The following is a 17,860-nucleotide window of genomic DNA, read 5'->3' on the forward strand; positions in this document are numbered from 1 at the left end:
CATGTGGAAGTGCCTCTTCATACAAAGACTGTACAATACGAGTAACTGAAAATTGGTTACTTTATTGAAACTGACACCAATAGTACAGCTCATCGAAATACAGTTCACTATTAAATGCACTGTCCATTAGCCTGAATAATCATCATTTGTAGTGCAAACTGCTGTGAGATGTGCAAGAAGAGAATCAGTGAGGTCCTGGAAGGTACCAGCAGGGATGTGGAGCCATGCTCACTCCAGTACCTTGGCCAGGTGCACTGTGTTTCTCAGCTGAACATTAGAGGCGTGAACAGTCCAGTCGAGATGATAACGCAGATTCTCAGTTGGGTTTAAATCCAGGGAGGTTGGTGACCAGGAGAGTACGGTAAACTCATCCTGGTGGTCTTCGAACCACACACATACACTGCGAGTTGTGCAACATGTTAATTGTCCTCGTGGCAGATGCCATCGTGCTGAGGAAAAACAAGCTGCATGTGGGGGTAGATGTCCCCAAAGATAGAGGCATACTCATGTTGATCCATTGTGCCTTACAGAATAACAAGATCGCCCGAGTGCCACTAAAACATTCCCCAGGCAGTAAGACTCTGACAGTTGTTGCAGGGTGTTTGCTTTAAGGCGTTGCATGCCGTACATGCCGATGGTCATCTGTCAGATGGAGTGTAAAAAGTGATTCATCTGGAAAGGCCACTGTCACCATATCCAATTGTGATATTGGCGCACAAATTCCAGCCTTCGTCGCTGATGAACGGCAGGCAGCATGGGTGTAGGGACCATGCATCTATTATGGAGGCCCATAAACAGCAACATTTGCTGAACAGTCATTGAGGAGAAACTCTTTGGGGTTTACCTGGATGGTCAGTTGCTCAACAGCTGCACATCTATTTGCCTATATACGTCTCCGACAGGTGTCGCTCACACATGTCACCTATGGCCCGTAGTGCACTACAGTCGCCTCAGCGCCACTTTTGTTTAGTGCTATTTTGTCATGTGTGGTATACTTTAACCATGGCAGCTCATGAACAGTTTAGAAACGTAGCCATTTTGGGAGCCAAATATCACACCTTTTTGGACATCAGGTAAATGACCCCACTTCTACATAATGACAATAACTGCACTGTTTTTCATGCCCTCCCAATATGGTTTACATACTGTCCACTGCTAGTGCCGCCACTTGCCGTCTGTGATTGGTTATTGCATGTTGACATTGAATAAAGGCGGTGTTCACGTTAATGCGACTGGACTGTGTAGTATTTGTTAGGTAAGCTGTCTTTTTGAGAGGAAATCCACATCTATATTTACATGTGGAGATTTATGATGTGCGTATTATGACAAAGAGTCCCCAACATGAAAACATTTCTATTAATTTGCACACATGAGTCATAAGGTTTCATACAAGATTACTAGTGACATGCACTTATATAGTCAGATCTCCTGTGCGTTATCTTTCCAGACACCCACCACCTACCGAAGTCCCACTGTCTGGCATTCCCCTCATGACTCAGTACCATCCAGGACTGGAGCAACTGAATTACATTCTCCGCCAGGGTTTTGACGACCTGAAATGAGAAATATCCTACCCACTATCCTTCTCATCCCTCCCACAGTGGTATTCTGCCACCCACTGAACCTTCCCAACATCTTCGTCCATCCCCACACTTGCCGTGCTACCAACCCCTTACCTCATGGTGCATATCCCTGTAATAGATCTAGATACAAGAACTGTCCCATACATCCTCCCACCACCACCTACTCTAGTCCAGCCACAAACATCACCAATCCCATCAAAGGCAGGGCTACCTGTGCAACCAGTCATGTGATCTGCAAGCTAAGCCACAACCACTGTGCGTCATCCTACATGGGCATGATAACCAACAAGCTGTCTGTCTGCATGAATGGCCACCTACAAATTGTGGCCAAGAAACTAGGGGACCACCCTGTTGCTGAACACGGTGCCAAACATGACATCCTTCTTTTCAATGAATGCTTCACAACCTGTACCATCTGGATCCTTCGCACCAACACCAGCTATTCTGAATTGTGCATGTGGGAACTCTCCCTGCATTATATCCTACATTCCTGTAATGCTCCTGTACTCAACTTTCATCATTGTCCCTTTCCTGTTCCCATTCCAGCACAACACAGCCCTCTATTCCACCAATGCACCCACAGTCTTTTTACTTCTCTTCTTTTCCGTTAACCCCCACCACCTCTGTCTAACCTCCCAACTGCATGTGGCTGCCCTACCCTATCTCCACCTCATCACTGTATGCTACCACAAGCAGCACTTTACTGTCCCCTACCCCTGCCCTGGTATTCCTCCCCCTCCCCAGGTTAGCCTCCTCCTTACCCCCACCACCCAATTGCCTCTCCTGTGATGCACTGGTGCTCACAATGTGGCTTCAGCTACCAGAGACTGTGGTCTTGTGTGTGTGTGTGTGTGTGTGTGTGTGTGTGTGTGTGTGTGTGTGTTGTGTATTGTACCAGGGACCTAGAAATGATGGAGAGGCTTTGTCCCTACCATAGCGCTCAGCAGTTCACAACCCCACAACAGGCTATAGCAGTCCATTCACCCCACCGCTCCCCCACACCGAACCCAGTGTTATTGTGCGGTTCGGTCCCCAGTGGACAGTAACAGTCTTAAAAAGAAACAACATGTTATATCAATGCCCTTTAATGTAATAAAATTACACTGTAATCAACATATTTTTAGTCTTTAGATTTATGTAGTTAAGATTTGCAGCAATCAAACTTCCATTCATTAAGGTTTAGAAAGGCTATCAACCTTATAGTGAATGTTGAGACTGTTATCTACATATTCCAATTTAATGTTAATATATCTTGTACTGTTTTTGATTCAGCTGTGGGGGAAAAAAATGTTAAACCAAGATAAACATATTGTAAAATGCTCTTACCTTTGCAAGTTGAATACTTATTTCTTCAAAACCATTTGAAAAAACACTCTTCTTTGTTTCCTCTCTTGCAATAATAATTCCTTTACTAACAACTTGGGATAATTATTTGAATCGCTTTCTTAATAAATAACAAGCTGTTAAATCAATCTGCTGTTTGAAACAAAGTTCAGGTAATAAATTATTTTAAAAGTTAATGTTTTTAACCAAACAAAAAAAGTTAATTGAAGGTCAGAAGTAGGAAGAGAATTATTCTCCGGGCCGCTGGCTATCAGCAGTGTATCCCTGCACAGCAGTACTCAATACGTTTCCAAAGGCTTTCCCTCTGCTGACCCTAACATGATGCAAGCACAAGCAGCATGAAGAAAAAAATCATATTAGTTAGCACAATATGTTGTGTCCATATATACAGTTTCCATCCAGCAGATTGATTGTTATGCTAACTCACAAGGTAGACATGTGGTACAGTGTAATTCAAAGAATATGAATTTAACGCCATCCTGCTAAGTATCATTGGGCAGTAAAGAATGTATTTCTCTGCCTACACACACACACACACACACACACACACACACACACACAAAATAAAAATAAAATAAAATAATGTGCCCGATGGTTTGTTATTGATACTCTTGTTTCATCTGTAGAACAAAGCCTTCTGAACTGTTTTATTGCTTGTCATTAATAGTTCAAATGTTTTGTTTTTTCTTTGCAGGTAGCATTAGAAAAGGATTATAAACTCTTTCTACCTTCATTGAAGATACTGGGTGATTTACGTGACTCTCACCAATTTTCTTATTCCCGAGAATTGGAGTATGCTGTTGGAAAGGCAATTCGCTCTTTGGGACCCAGAACAGTCCTCAGTGCAATTCCATTAGAGGTAATGTTTTGGTATACTTTTAAAAGAAAAGTTGTAGCATTACTTAAATGTGAGGGTTACCCAGAAAGTAACCACATTTTTTTTTCTCTTCAACAATTCTTTATTGAACATAATGAGAATTACACATATGAATGAATATTGGTTAAAAACAGTCTTGGTTGCAATTTTATTTTTTTTATTTTTCAACTACGCGTTTCACCTTATTTAGGCATCTTCAGGTTTACCTTAATTTGGTATTTCTTAAAACGATCCTTATGAATGAATGGTGTTTTATCTACACACCCTATTTTTCTACATAATCTCCATCCCATTCTGTGGCCTTCCTCCAGTGCGAAACAAGGGTGTGTTCACCCTATTGGTACCAATCCTTGTGGTGGTGGTGGAGCCAGTGGTTCAGTGTGTGAATCACCACCACCTCATCATCCTCAAAATGTCTTCCACAAAGGGCAACCTTTAATGGCCCAAACAAGTGGAAGTCGGAGGGGGCTCTGCTGAACCACCTTCTGATGACTTCACCCTCTTTGCCCTGAGACCAATTGTACTTCTGTCAAGAGCAGATGCTCTATAGACTTTGCACAAGCATTTGTGAATATTCCCCACAGTTTCTCTGTATATAGTGAGAAATTCATTGCTGGCATGTTGCTTGAAATGTACATCACCTACAGACACCATTTTGAAACTGCCTTGCAGCTACACTACCTGTCGGAAGTGACGTCCTCCATCAGGAGACTTCAAATAATACATACGTAACGTTTCACATTTGCAGCGTTGTTTTCGACTGGGGGGGGGGGGGGAGGGGGGGGGGGGGGGAGAGAACAGTGCATTAGTTTCTGGGCAACTCTCGTGCTATATGATATTCATTTAAATTCCTGGTGAGTCCAGCCTCAGTGGCCAGGCACAATAGTCATATGTGTGAGTTGTGCATGTTTTTGACTTCAGCAGGAGGCCTTTTGGCCAAAGCTCAAATGTATAGCTGCCTTTTGTTATGCATGTCCACAACTCAATGTCTCTTCTGTATCTGTCCTTTTCATAATATTGTTGATATTCCTTTAAAATGTTTTTGTTGTGGTACATTACAAATTAATGAAGGATCAAGTGTAGAAAATACGTTACATCCATTTTGTGTGTGTGTGTGTGTGTGTGTGTGTGTGTGTGTGTATTCCCAGTTATATAGTGAGTGATAATGATGTCAGATTGATTAACGTGATGAACATCACTCTTGATAGAGTACAGTGTTGTTACACCATGTTACAGCAGCACAGTGAGTTGAACAAGTAAAAACGAATATGTGCAGATTTTGATAGTGAACTACTGACAATTGTTATTTAAAGCTGAAGTTACTGGATAAATTCCACATTTGGACATCAGTATACAATTCACTTGCACACATACTCATCTTGGCCTTGGGTCCAACACTGTTTCGCTGAAATGTGGGAAGAGATGCAGTATTACCTCTGTAACATACCCACACTGCTCTCAGTTTACACTTTGTGCCTAACCAGGCCCGGACTTTTAAGCATGGTATCCAACTGGAGACCACAAGTGTGGGCTGTCAGTTCTTGGTGCAAATGTTACTGAAAAGTGTGTCCATGCCACTGCAGTTTTAGAGAGAGTTGTTATGTATTCATCGCTGTATTTACACATTGGGTTGCTGTCCTGTGGATTGAGGAGGAAATTCCATCAGGAAACACATTAAAAATATTAGCCTTAGTCATGGACCACCCTTTTCTTTGCTACTTAACTGTCATGCTACTGTGGGAAGAAACAAAAGTTTAGAAGCAGTTGGTGATTTCTCACATTTTCTTAGTGTGATTAATTAAGTGTGTGCTTCTAGGTGTTCTGCTAAGTTGTTTTTGCTATTATATACCCAATATTTTGACAACTGACCTGCCTGCACTTAAAGCAGACTGATTGGGCTGCAGGTACACATAACAGCAAAACTCGCAGCATCTGAAGAAGACGGCTGGGTTGGTTGCCTAAATGTTGTGCATAAAATGGAGAGAGAGAGGGGGGGGGGGGGGAGGGGGGGGAAGAACTCGGCAGAACACCCAGAAGCATGTGTGTGGTGTGTGATCAGAACAAAAGTCCTGCTTCATCCTATGCTTTCTTCGTTCTTTCTTTCTTTTCTTTCTCTCTCCTCTTTCTCGCAGTTAAAAACAGGCAGGAAGAAAATAATCAGTTTCTTTGGTGTAGTTCATTACCTCCTGCATTGTTCTCTTAAGCTGTTGGCAGCTGTTTGCCTGGGGAGAGAGTGTACAAAAGAAATTAGATGAAAGGTAAATAGTATAAAGAAAAATAGGTAGACAGTAAACACTCTGATAACTAACTCGTAAAGTTATATATATATATATATATATATATATATATATATATATATATATATATATATATATATATATATATAAAAAATAGAGGGAAACATTCCACATGGGAAAAATTATATATAAAAACAAAGATGAGGTGACTTACCGAACGAAAGCGCTGGCAGGTCGATAGACACACAAACAAACACAAACATACACACAAAATTCAAGCTTTCGCAACAAACTGTTGCCTCATCAGGAAAGAGGGAAGGAGAGGGGAAGACGAAAGGAAGTGGGTTTTAAGGGAGAGGGTAAGGAGTCATTCCAATCCCGGGAGCGGAAAGACTTACCTTAGGGGGAAAAAAGGACAGGTATACACTCGCACACACGCACATATCCATCCACACGTACAGACACAAGCAGACAAGGTAAGTCTTTCCGCTCCCGGGATTGGAATGACTCCTTACCCTCTCCCTTAAAACCCACTTCCTTTCGTCTTCCCCTCTCCTTCCCTCTTTCCTGATGAGGCAACAGTTTGTTGCGAAAGCTTGAATTTTGTGTGTATGTTTGTGTTTGTTTGTTTGTGTGTCTATCGACCTGCCAGCGCTTTCGTTCGGTAAATCATCTCATCTTTGAGAAAATAGGTGCAATTGCTGTATAATTCTTTATTTCTGCAATTTAAAAGTATGAATATAAACATTTTATTGTTTTGCAGCTTGTTGGTGAAGAGAGAACGTATGACTTTAAACGCAGTTGGCTTCTTCCAGTTTTAAGAGATAATATTCAGAATGCTGAGCTTCGATACTTTGTGCAGTTTTTTCTTCCATTGGCGTCAAGATGCAGGTTTGTTTTAAAAGTTAATTACCAATGCTGTATAAAGTGATAAAGCTGAAAAATTAGAGCATTAAAAAGAATTAAAATCTCTGTCTTGCTTTAAAAATTTTCCTGCAATTAGATGTAATCAAACATTCATAGAACTTAGCAAAATACACACATCCACATCATAATTTGTTGTTTGCTGCACATAGACATATAAGCTTCTGTTTCTGGCTCTTTAATGGCATAATAAAATGAAAATCTGTTTCATTTTTCGATAAAAGGTTATTGATTTCAGAATCAATTCTTCATCTTCTTCTTTACAATACTTTTACTCATCAAAAACCCATACTTGAAGCACATCTTCATGACACATAAAGAGAAACTTAATGTAGTAGATGTCTAAGAACCATACTTAGTAAGATAGTGTAATATTCATTGATCTGTACACTAAAGTGACAAAAGTAATGGAATAGCAATATGCACAAATACAGGTGATGGCAGTATCACAACCACAAGGTATAAAAGAGAAATGCATTGGTGGAACTGTCATTTGTACGCAGGTGAGTCATGTAAAAAGGTGTCTGACATGATTATGGCCACATGACAGGTATTAACAGACTGAATGTGGAATGGTGAATGGTAGTTGGAGCTAGACAAATGGGACATTCCATTTTGCAAATCATTAGGGAATTCAACATTCCAAGATTCACAGTGTCAGGAGTGTGCAGAGAATACAAATTTCAGGGATTACCCCTCACCACGGACAATGCAGTGGCCAACAGCCTTCACTTAACGACTGAGAGCAGCAATGTTTGTGTAGAGTTGTCAGTGCTAACAGGTAAGCAACACTACATGAAATCACTGCAGAAATCAACCTGAGACATACGACTAATGTAGCCGTTAGTACAGTGCAGTGAAATTTGGCATTAATGGGCTATGGCAGCAGACGACCGACAAGAGTGCCTTTACCAACAGCGCAACATTGCCTTCAGTGTGTCTCCTGGGCTCATGGCCATGCCAGTTGGACCCTAGATGACTAGAAAATTATTGCCTTGTCAGATGAGTCTGGATTTCTGTTGGTAAGAGCTGATAGTACGATTGTGGCACAGGCCCCTCAAAGCCATAGACACCAGTTGTCAACAAGGCACAGTGCAAGCTGGTGGTGGCTCCATAATGCTGTGGGCTGTGTTTGTGTGGAATAGACAGGTCCTCTGGTTCAACTGAACCAATCATTGACTGGAAATGGTTATGATCAGCTACTTAAAGACAATTTGCAGCCTTTGATGGACTTAATGTTCCCAAACAGTGGTGTCATGTCACTAGGCTTGAATTGTTCTTCATCGGGTTGAACACTTTGAATCACTCAAGAAAATGATTTGGCCACCCAGTTGCCCAACATGACTCCCACGGAACATCTACGGGACATAATTGAGAGGCCAGTTTGCGCACAAAATCCTACACCGGCAACATTTTCGAACAGCTATAGAGGCAACATGGTCCAATACTTCTGCAGGGGACTTCCAACAATTCCACATCATGTGCAGTTTCTGCATTACGCCGGGCAAAAGGAGGTCCAGCACTATAGTAGGAGGTCTCCCATGACTGTTATCGCTTCAGTGTATGTGCACTATGTCCTTGGTTTCATGCAAGCTGACCTTTTTTTGTGATTTTCGTGGTCCAAAAATGTGCCTGCATCTTAGATTCAGGTACAAAGCCTAAGGAAGTTCTGAAAAATGCTGCTAGAAGCCACTGCAAGGAATTATTTTAGGGATGTTTTTAAGAAGCTTACAAAAGTTGGAAAGCGTGATAAGCTCAGTTTTACATTGTGACAGCTCCAGCTCCATTCAGAAGCTGTCAGTATGTGTCAATGTACATCAAACCATTTCTCAATGCTGCCAATATTTGTGTTTCACTGCCTTAATTTAATTTCTTATTCACAAGTACAAATAAATTCCACATTTGAACATGAACATCCTTACAAATGAGCTTTTACAAAATCTTATTACTTCCATGAGAGATCTCTACCATAGCAGATGATCAGTATGAATCATATGTTATCTGCCCTGCATGCAGTGGATGAAACTTTTGTGCTGCACTCCCCCTCCTGTAAATTCATTTCTGTTTCTTCCACTGGCCCCTAGGCTGCTGAGAGCAATACTCATTACAACATTTCCAAAGGGTGCATTCAGATTTCATCTTTGTTTCATTCTACTTTAGTACTTTGCTGAAGTGCCAGGTTTTAATCTACCATGATGAAGTTGAAAAGAGAACTGATTTCTCTCACTGAGAAAACATCAAAACATGATGCAGGTCAGTGGTATAGGATTGACGAGAATAATGTGAGACAGTGCAATCGGCAAAAGAAACAAATTTTAGGTTGTTCCAGCAATAGAAAAAAAAATTTGGGTGAAAGTGTGGCCATTGTTATAGATTATAAGTTGTACTGAATGATTTTGTTAGGGAGCAATGACAGAAGTGCTTACCCATGGATGCAGAAGTTATTCACGCTAAAGCACATGATGGTGCTCAACAGCAAAAGATTTCAAAGAAGCTGCAATTGGGTTGCTTGTTTCATGAAGTGTTTGGGATTTTCTCTTCGGAGAAGCTGCCAGGAAACCATGAGGAAAATCTCGCCGCATTTCTTAATCAAATAGCATGCCAAAAATAATTACATTCTTCATCAGATAGGTATTGCAGACCAAACAGTAGTGTATTTTGATATGCCAAAAATTATGTGGTAGAAATGAAAGGGAAAAAAGATGTCAATACGCTGTTTGCGAGTTGTGAAAAGCAGAACATGTCTGTCATGGTTCCTTGTACAGCTGATGTCCATAAAATGTCACCATTCATTGTTTTTACACATAAGATGTTACCTAAGTCTGAGGTTTTTCCAAAAAGCATTTTTGTATGTGTCTGGTTCGCAGAGGACATGGTATTGGACTGGGTTAAACTTATATGGCAACGTTGTCGTGGGCCCTTGCTAGGTTTGCCAAACATGGTTGTACTAGATTTGCACACAAATCATACTGCTCTGGTTGTAAAGAGATAATTACTAGAGGGTAGAACAGACTTGGCTCCCATTCCAGGAGGGATGACATCAATTTTACAGCTATTAGTTGTTGTTTTAAACAAACAATTTAAGGACAAAGTTAAAAATATGTACACACATTGGCTAATGAAAGGGATAGGCAGTCAATGCCAGCAGGATGTGTTGAGCGTGCAAGCTTGTCTCAAGTGTGTGAGTGGACTGACCAATCTTGGAAATGTACCCCGAATAAAATTGTCCAACATGCATTTAAGAAAATGCTGTTTCTCTAATGTGCTTGATGACACAGAAGATGGAGCTCTTCATAAAGAGAGTAGCAAAAAGGAATTGAGTGATGACAACTGAGAATCATCGGAGTAATGATTAAAGACAGTCCAGATATGTTTATGTAAAATTTCTGGTCCTTACATCCATTTTCCATTTCTAAGTTATTTTCATTGTAGGTATGTGACAGTATCCAGGTAGTCAGTGAGCCTATGCACTACTAATGAAAAGACGTGTGTGTGTGTGTGTGTGTGTGTGTGTGTGTGTGTGTGTGTGTGTGTGTGTGTGAGAGAGAGAGAGAGAGAGAGAGAAGAGAGAGAGAGAGAGAGAGTTATGTATTTCTTTTGGGTCTATTACGTGTTGTAAATTTGTATTCTTGGTTGCTACATTATTGTGAGTTTCTCCTTAGCACATGTCTATTTGGTCTGCTCTAAGTCTGTGTGACCCTCTTAAAATAAAAAATTGGTGAAAGAGGTTAATGTCCCTAGGAGACACTTACAGTTTGCACTTTGTACAGATCACTTGTGCTGGAAATATTTATATGCAGACTAATTATATTGTTCGGAATGTTAAAAAAAGTGAGCTAATAAAGTACCTTGTCTGAGGTGATACAAATTAGTACCTTGAAAACGTAGATTACTCTTCATGAAATTTAAATCATATAAATCGAAAATGTAATTTTATTGGATGAAAACATTATATTTCATTGAAAGAAAAAAAAATACTTTGGATGTTATTCATGTGATATGGAGAAACTGATGTACGATTTGAACACAAGTTGCAGTATAGTCTGTAAAACTGTAAAATCCATATCAAACCTACTAACTACCAGCAATACCTCCACTTCAACAGCTACCACCCTTTCCATACTAAGAAGTCCCTTCTGTACAGCCTATCCACCTGTGGTCGTCACATTTGCAGTGACAAATGGTCCCTCTCAAAATACAATGAGGGTCTCACTGAAGCCTTCCCAACCTTGTACAAAAACAGATCTCCCATGTCTTATCTTTCCAGTGTCCCACCACCTTCTAAAGCCCCACTGTCCGGCCACAGAGGAGGCTTCCCCTCATAACTCAGTACCACTCCGGACTGGGGCAACTGAATTATGTTCTCCACCAGGGTTTCGACTCCCTCTCGCTGTGCCCTGAATTGAGAAATGTCCTGCCCACTACACTTTCCACCCCTCCCACAGTGGTATTCTGCCGTCCACCAAACCTACACAATATACTTGTCCATCCTTACACAATCCCTGCCCCCAACCCCCTACCTCATGGCTCATACCCCTGTACTAGAAGATGTGAGACCTGTCCCATACATCCTCCCACCACCACCTACTTCATTCCAGTCACTAACTTCACCTACCCCATCAAAGGCAGAGCTACCTGCGAAACTAGTCATGTGATCTACAAGCTAAGCTGCAACCACTGTGCTGCATTCTATGTGGGCGTGACAACCAACAAACCGCATGAATGGCCACCAACAAACTGTGGACACGAAACAAGTGGACCACCCTGTTGCTGAACACGCTGCCAACATGACATCCTTCATTTCAATGACTGCTTCACAGCCTGTGCCATATGGATCCTTCTCACCAACACCAGCTCTTCTGAGTTGCGCAGGTTTCCCTCCAATACATCCTACGTTCCCGTAACCCTCCAGGCCTCAACCTTCGTTAGTCACTGTCCTCACCCATCCAGCCCCTTCCCTGTTCCCATTCCAGCACTACACAGCTGTCATTCCACCGTCACATCCAGTCTTCTTACTTCTCTCCTTTTCCCCTACTTCCCCACCCCCTCCCCACCTTTCTCTTGCCCTCTGTCTAACCTGCAGCACTTCACTGTCCTCCACCCCCATCATACTATCCCTCTCCTCCCCTCCCCAACCCAGCCACCTCCTTACCCCCACCCAGTCGCCACTCCCATCTTGCACTGGTGCTGCTGCTTGCAGTTGCCTGAGATTGCAGTGTGTGTGTGTGTGTGTGTGTGTGTGTGTGTGTGTGTGTGTGTGATCCATTGTTGACGAAGGCCGTATGGTCGAAAGCTTTTTTTGTGACGGCCTTTTTGTTGTGCCTATCTGCGATGGCCTTATGGTCGAAAGCTTTTTTTGTGACAGCCTTTTGTTTGTGCCTATCTGCGACTCAGTGTCTCTGCTATGTGGTGAGTAGCGACATTCCTTTTCATAATGGAATTGGAAGACAAGTATACAGTATCTGGCATTTATTGGATAGAATGAAGTTACATTATTGAGAGAGTTAAGTGTTCAGCTTAAGTGCTCAGTAGTCATTATGGTCCCATAAGAATTTACACTTTTGCTGTTCTCTTCAGTGATAGAAAAAAAAAAAAAAAATTCTGACTGGAGGGAGGGGGGATGCACTGTAAGCAATCACAGTGGGATTTATAAACTGTAATAGTTACTACAGTGCTATGTGACCTTGGTCAAAAGTACTTGGATTTCCTCTCATAACAGCAAGTCTTTAATTATTATCTTTTCAGATGAGCACTGATTAATCTGGCCATAAAATTTCTTTCCTTTCGTAATGTCAACTAAGTAAAATTTTTTGCTTATTTTCATGTAAGTTACTTTTTCACTGTATGGGGCATTGCCATTTCTACACGATTTATTGCAGTAATCAAGTATGACTTATGCAACAAGAATTACAAAAACTGCCATTATGTTAATAATTAATTCAGCTACAGTTTATACTGTTTATTTGAGGTATTATAGAAAATGAATAGCTCATCATGTTACTCATTTGTTACTCATGACGGACTCAAATAAACTCCCCACTGCACATTGAAGATTATTTTTGTCCTCTCAAAACCAATAATGGCATTAAAGTGATAACTTCATATGTATGATTTTTTCATAGGGAAAAATCTGTTGAGTGTGAGAAGCTAAATGACATGGTTGGTGCTCACAGTTATGACCTGCTGCAATCACAGATTTGGGCCCTTTTACCTGGCTTCTGTAACAGACCATCTGACATAAAAGAGAATTTCAAGGTTAGTCTTTTCCGTAATACAGCAGTTCCCTTTCTAGCATGATTATACTACCTGTTGAAATAATTAGTGTAACTTTACTGTCCAAATAAAACACTCTGCATTATGTTCAGTGTCTGAGTGGGTAAGTATCAAACAACAAATCCAAAGGTGCAGGATCACACTCTGGTTCTGAGATTTTTTTCCTGCGCCATGTGCTGCAGTAACATCATTGTGTATTAGTATGTAATCAAGTACCATTCTTTAATTAATTATGTAGTTTGCTTTAAGCACACCTGATCAATGTTCCTAGATATGCTTCTCTTGCAAAATTAGCAACTCCAGTGTAATTTCCTTTAGAATGTCCTAGATTTCAGTCAGATCGTAGTGTTACATTACAATTTTACTTCATAAAAGAATCAGTTATTCTTAAACTATATTTCTGGTTATTACTTGTTGCCTACATATAGTGACAATCAGTTTATATGATGGTATTGAGTGCTGATCATTGCCAACAATATTTATTTGTCAGAGCATTGCAAGAATCCTGGGTACGGCAATTAATGAACGCAAGGACCTACGTCTTTCTGTCATGGCATCATTGAGGAAATTGATTTCTGGAAGTAAAGAAATGAATAATGAGGAAGATCTGGCAGAATTGTCAAGATTTGCAAAAAATTTTCTTCCAATTCTCTTTAATCTGTATACTATTAAAGCTAAAGGATCTGATGAAGATGGCCACAGACTATCTGCATATGAAACGATCAAGGTAGGTGTTAGTATTCTGCACACCTTAAATTTTAATTTGAAATATAAATATTGCTGTTTCTTGTTCGTAGTGAGTTGCATGCTTACTGCAAAGTGATAGTGGAGTTGAATTTCAGTATTTTATGAAATATATCCCAGGATTGATGTAGATAATTTATTTTTCAAATTACACTAAGAGATATAGTGTTCTTGAAGAAACAAGGAATTAAATACTACAAATATGAGGGAGAAATGTCTTTTTCATAGTTTCTAGTGTGATCTTGGAGAGCTTGTGTAATACAAAGCGACAACCACTGCCTGCATGCAGTCTGCAATTCAAATTTCAATTGTAACTTAACATTTTATGAAAGCTGCACTAATGAATTACATTAGGAAAATTTGAAGATTTGAAGCTTAATTGTGCTACAGTATTAACGTGTAATGTATCTAAGTATTTTGCAACTGGACATGCACTTTTTTAAAAATTTTTAGAGTGGAAAGCTTGTTTATTTAAAACATTTGTTTGATTCAGGCGCATTCACAAAGATTCAGGAATAGTTTGATGAAGCTGTGAATAAATAGTAGCTGATATAGGCACTTGATGCCATTTTTGATCCATAAATGTAAATAAATAAAAAATTTAAATAACTTGGGAGTAAAGGTAACAACTCTTTGAATGGTAGAAGCGTAGCATTGTTGATGTGCACACAAAAAAAAGTGAAAAATTGGATAGCTTTTGGTTAGAGGTGGCCTTTTCAGAGCTGGATTACACACACACACACACACACACACACACACACACACACACAAAATTCCCCAGGGGTGTATGTGAGGAATGTGGGGCTATGAACGTGTGTGTGTGTGTGTGTGTGTGTGTGTGTGTGTGTGTGTGTGTGTGTGTCTTTTTTGTGTTTCTGTCAATGACTCAATGCTTGTTGACTTTACTCCTGAATTATTTACATTTTGCCAGAACTATTTATACCATATTTAAATCGAAAATTAGTCATCTGACATGGTTAACCTAATTTATTGCAGCTGTACAATCTTTTCCCTGTACTTGATGCATCTCCTACAAGTGATTGCTCAAAATTTGTGAAATATTGATTATTACTTGATAAATTTTATGTCAAGGAATAAAGGCATCATCCGTTACTAATGTATATCTTCATAATTGTTTTGACAATGCAACAGAGAATGATAGCCAGTCGCATCACCTCCAAAATTGTCACTACTTTTAATTGTGGATTTAAGATGATCTAAAGATGGTTGGCACAAATTACATAAAGCCTTTTATAAAAATTTAGTAATGTTTGCTGTTGACTTGAGATGAGCTGAAATCAGGCACCAGTTATGTTATACTACTTTGCAGTATCTAAGGAAATGTAATTTTTAAACATTTTTGGAAGGTGACCGTCAACAGCCATTAAGTAACGTATAAGATGCACGTTTGAACCATCAGCTGCTTTTATTTTTAACCCAAATATCAACCAGTTTCAGTCTTTGACCATCTTCACAGATAAGGGTTAAAGTGGTTTAAGTCACCATATTACATTAGTCATTACTTAAAATGTGTAGTGCATGCCATGAATGTCATTATATGACACAGGACGTTTAGAAGCAAACATATGAATGTTAAATGTACACAGAGCAGTACTAGAGAGAAGATCCTGATCTTCTCTTCTGTACTCCTCTTATCCGTGAAGATGGTCCAAGACTGAAACTGGTTGATATTTGGGTTTAAAGTAAAAGCAACTGATGGTTCAAATATGCATTTTATACAAATGTTTTTTTTTTTTTTTTTTACATAATCCTTAATATTTTATGTGCAGCAACAAGTCAGACTACTGTGTTTCTTCTGTTTAGGACTTTTTAAATTATTGCCAGGTGAAATAAAATAGTATACAAATGGGAAGCAACTGAGAAAAAAATTAGTTTAGAATAACTGAAATTTTTTGTCAGACAAAACGCACAAAGCTTTGTCATCAGTTCACATGTCTTCAGTCATTATCTCATTACTTTTTCCTTCTGTATAACTGTTCTTTTAACACATTTAAATCTTTACTAAGTCAATGTAATTCACTGTTAAGCAAAGTTAGCTGATGTCAGGAGGTCCTTTCATATGTTAGTTCATATGAAACAGTAATGCAATTTAGAGGCATGTAGCATGTATAAGCAGAACGTGCATCTGAATTTTTTGGAATCTGAGGCTTCTTTTTGGAATGGCAAGACTAATTGAAATCATAGATTTTGCATGACAAGAACAAGATAAGATTGTGAAGGATGCAAAACTGTAATGACAGAAACTATCCAGGGAATGAAAATTTAAACTAGATCAAAGGTTAATGAATATTTGCAAGTATTGACAGATAACAAGGTGTTTACTAGTCTTTGGAAGCAGAAACCTTTATGATGGATGATTTATGTTTGTTGGATCTGGAATGGAGCTCTGAACTCTATATGCAGAGATAATTGGTACCCACTGTACAAATTGAGACATTCCTCACATAATCATTAGCTTGTAGTCACTTCATACAACTTCTGGGAGAGACCCAGACTGTCAGCAATAATGCCACCTCTCATGTTGAGAACAAAACTTGTGACCATAGATGGCTTTGTCTTCTTATTCTCGTGTAAATTCAGGTCCTTGCGGCACTATTATTAATAAGTAGTGTAGAGACTATAGCTTATTTAATTTGGTTTTTAGATGCTAAGCTTTTTGTATGATTTCTTTAAAAAAATTCATTATGGTATCCGAAACATAGTTCACTGATCAGTTTCTGCTGTTAATAGTATTAAGTGAGGTTGTGATCGATTTCTGATATTGATTATAGGTGTATTTAGAAATAACAGACTCTCCTCTTCGGAACGACTTGTTTGACCGGGCAGTCATTAAGCTGAATGCTGAAGATTCTGATGACTTTGTTAAAAAGAGCATTCTTGACCTACTACGACTATTGCTGCCATATCAGGATGTTGAGAGGCTTTCTAAACTGTATGAGCATTGTAAGCAGTTAGTACCTCAAATCAAAGATCGCCAGCAGCAGAAGAAATCTTATAGGTGAGTACCTGCAGCCTGTACATTACTGCAATATACATTCAGTTTTTCAAAGAATTATTTTGCTTTCAGTATATGAAAAATTTATATTTGTGTAATTTATCTAAACAAATATTACACTGAAGTAGCTGATCAACCAGTTACTTTCTACTCACTTATGTAATTTGTTGTATTAGCTTTAACAAGTTTGTGTTTTGAAAGCAATAACACAAAATTGTCCCCATCTTCAAAAAAGGGAATAAAAGACTTTGTAAAAACTACAGAGGAATACACTTATGAGTCATACAGCAAAGATTTTTGAAAGAATTTTGCTAAATCAAATAAGTGAAAAGATAAAAAAGGAGCTGAGTGAAGAACAGCATGGGTTTAGGAAAGGAAGAAGCATGATCGACCTGATATTTTCTATCCATCAACTGATGGAAAAAAGTTGGGAGCATAACAAAAGGGGATAATGGTTTTTATAGACATGGAAAAGGCATATGACTCAGTTAACAGGGAAAGACCCTGGGAAGAAATGAAGAAGATATGTATAGAATGTGGACACATTAATGTAATAAAGACAGTGTACAGAGGACACAACTGTAGAGTTAGAACACCATTGGGGAATTGTGAATACTTCGAAATAAGACAAGGACTTACACAAGGAAGTATTCTATCACCTGGACTTTTTAAAGCTGTGATGGAGGGAATGAATAGGGCAGTTAAAGATATAGTAAAAGGAAAAGACAAAAAGATGATTTTTGCAGATAATATGGTAATATGGGACGATAAAGAGGTAGATGTACAGTTACAAGTTGATGCGTGGAAGGAAATAATGAAAAGGTATGGATTAAAAATAAATAAAGATAAGAGTGATGTAATC

The 17,860-nt window shown here is 39.3% G+C and overlaps 1 protein-coding gene across 1 annotated transcript in view; it reads left to right on the plus strand.

Moving 5' to 3' along the window:
* Positions 1-17,860, plus strand: part of LOC124605409 (RRP12-like protein) — a 135,678-nt gene that overhangs the window by 60,168 nt on the left and 57,650 nt on the right. Inside the window, exons 9-13 of the mRNA XM_047137060.1 lie at positions 3,622-3,786; positions 6,805-6,932; positions 13,088-13,220; positions 13,729-13,965; positions 16,775-17,001. Of these exons, the coding sequence (XP_046993016.1) occupies positions 3,622-3,786; positions 6,805-6,932; positions 13,088-13,220; positions 13,729-13,965; positions 16,775-17,001 (890 nt within the window). The remainder of the gene's footprint in view (positions 1-3,621; positions 3,787-6,804; positions 6,933-13,087; positions 13,221-13,728; positions 13,966-16,774; positions 17,002-17,860) is intronic.

The sequence above is a fragment of the Schistocerca americana genome, chromosome 3, assembly GCF_021461395.2.
Source record: "Schistocerca americana isolate TAMUIC-IGC-003095 chromosome 3, iqSchAmer2.1, whole genome shotgun sequence".
In the NCBI taxonomy this organism is placed as follows: Eukaryota; Metazoa; Arthropoda; class Insecta; order Orthoptera; family Acrididae; genus Schistocerca; species Schistocerca americana.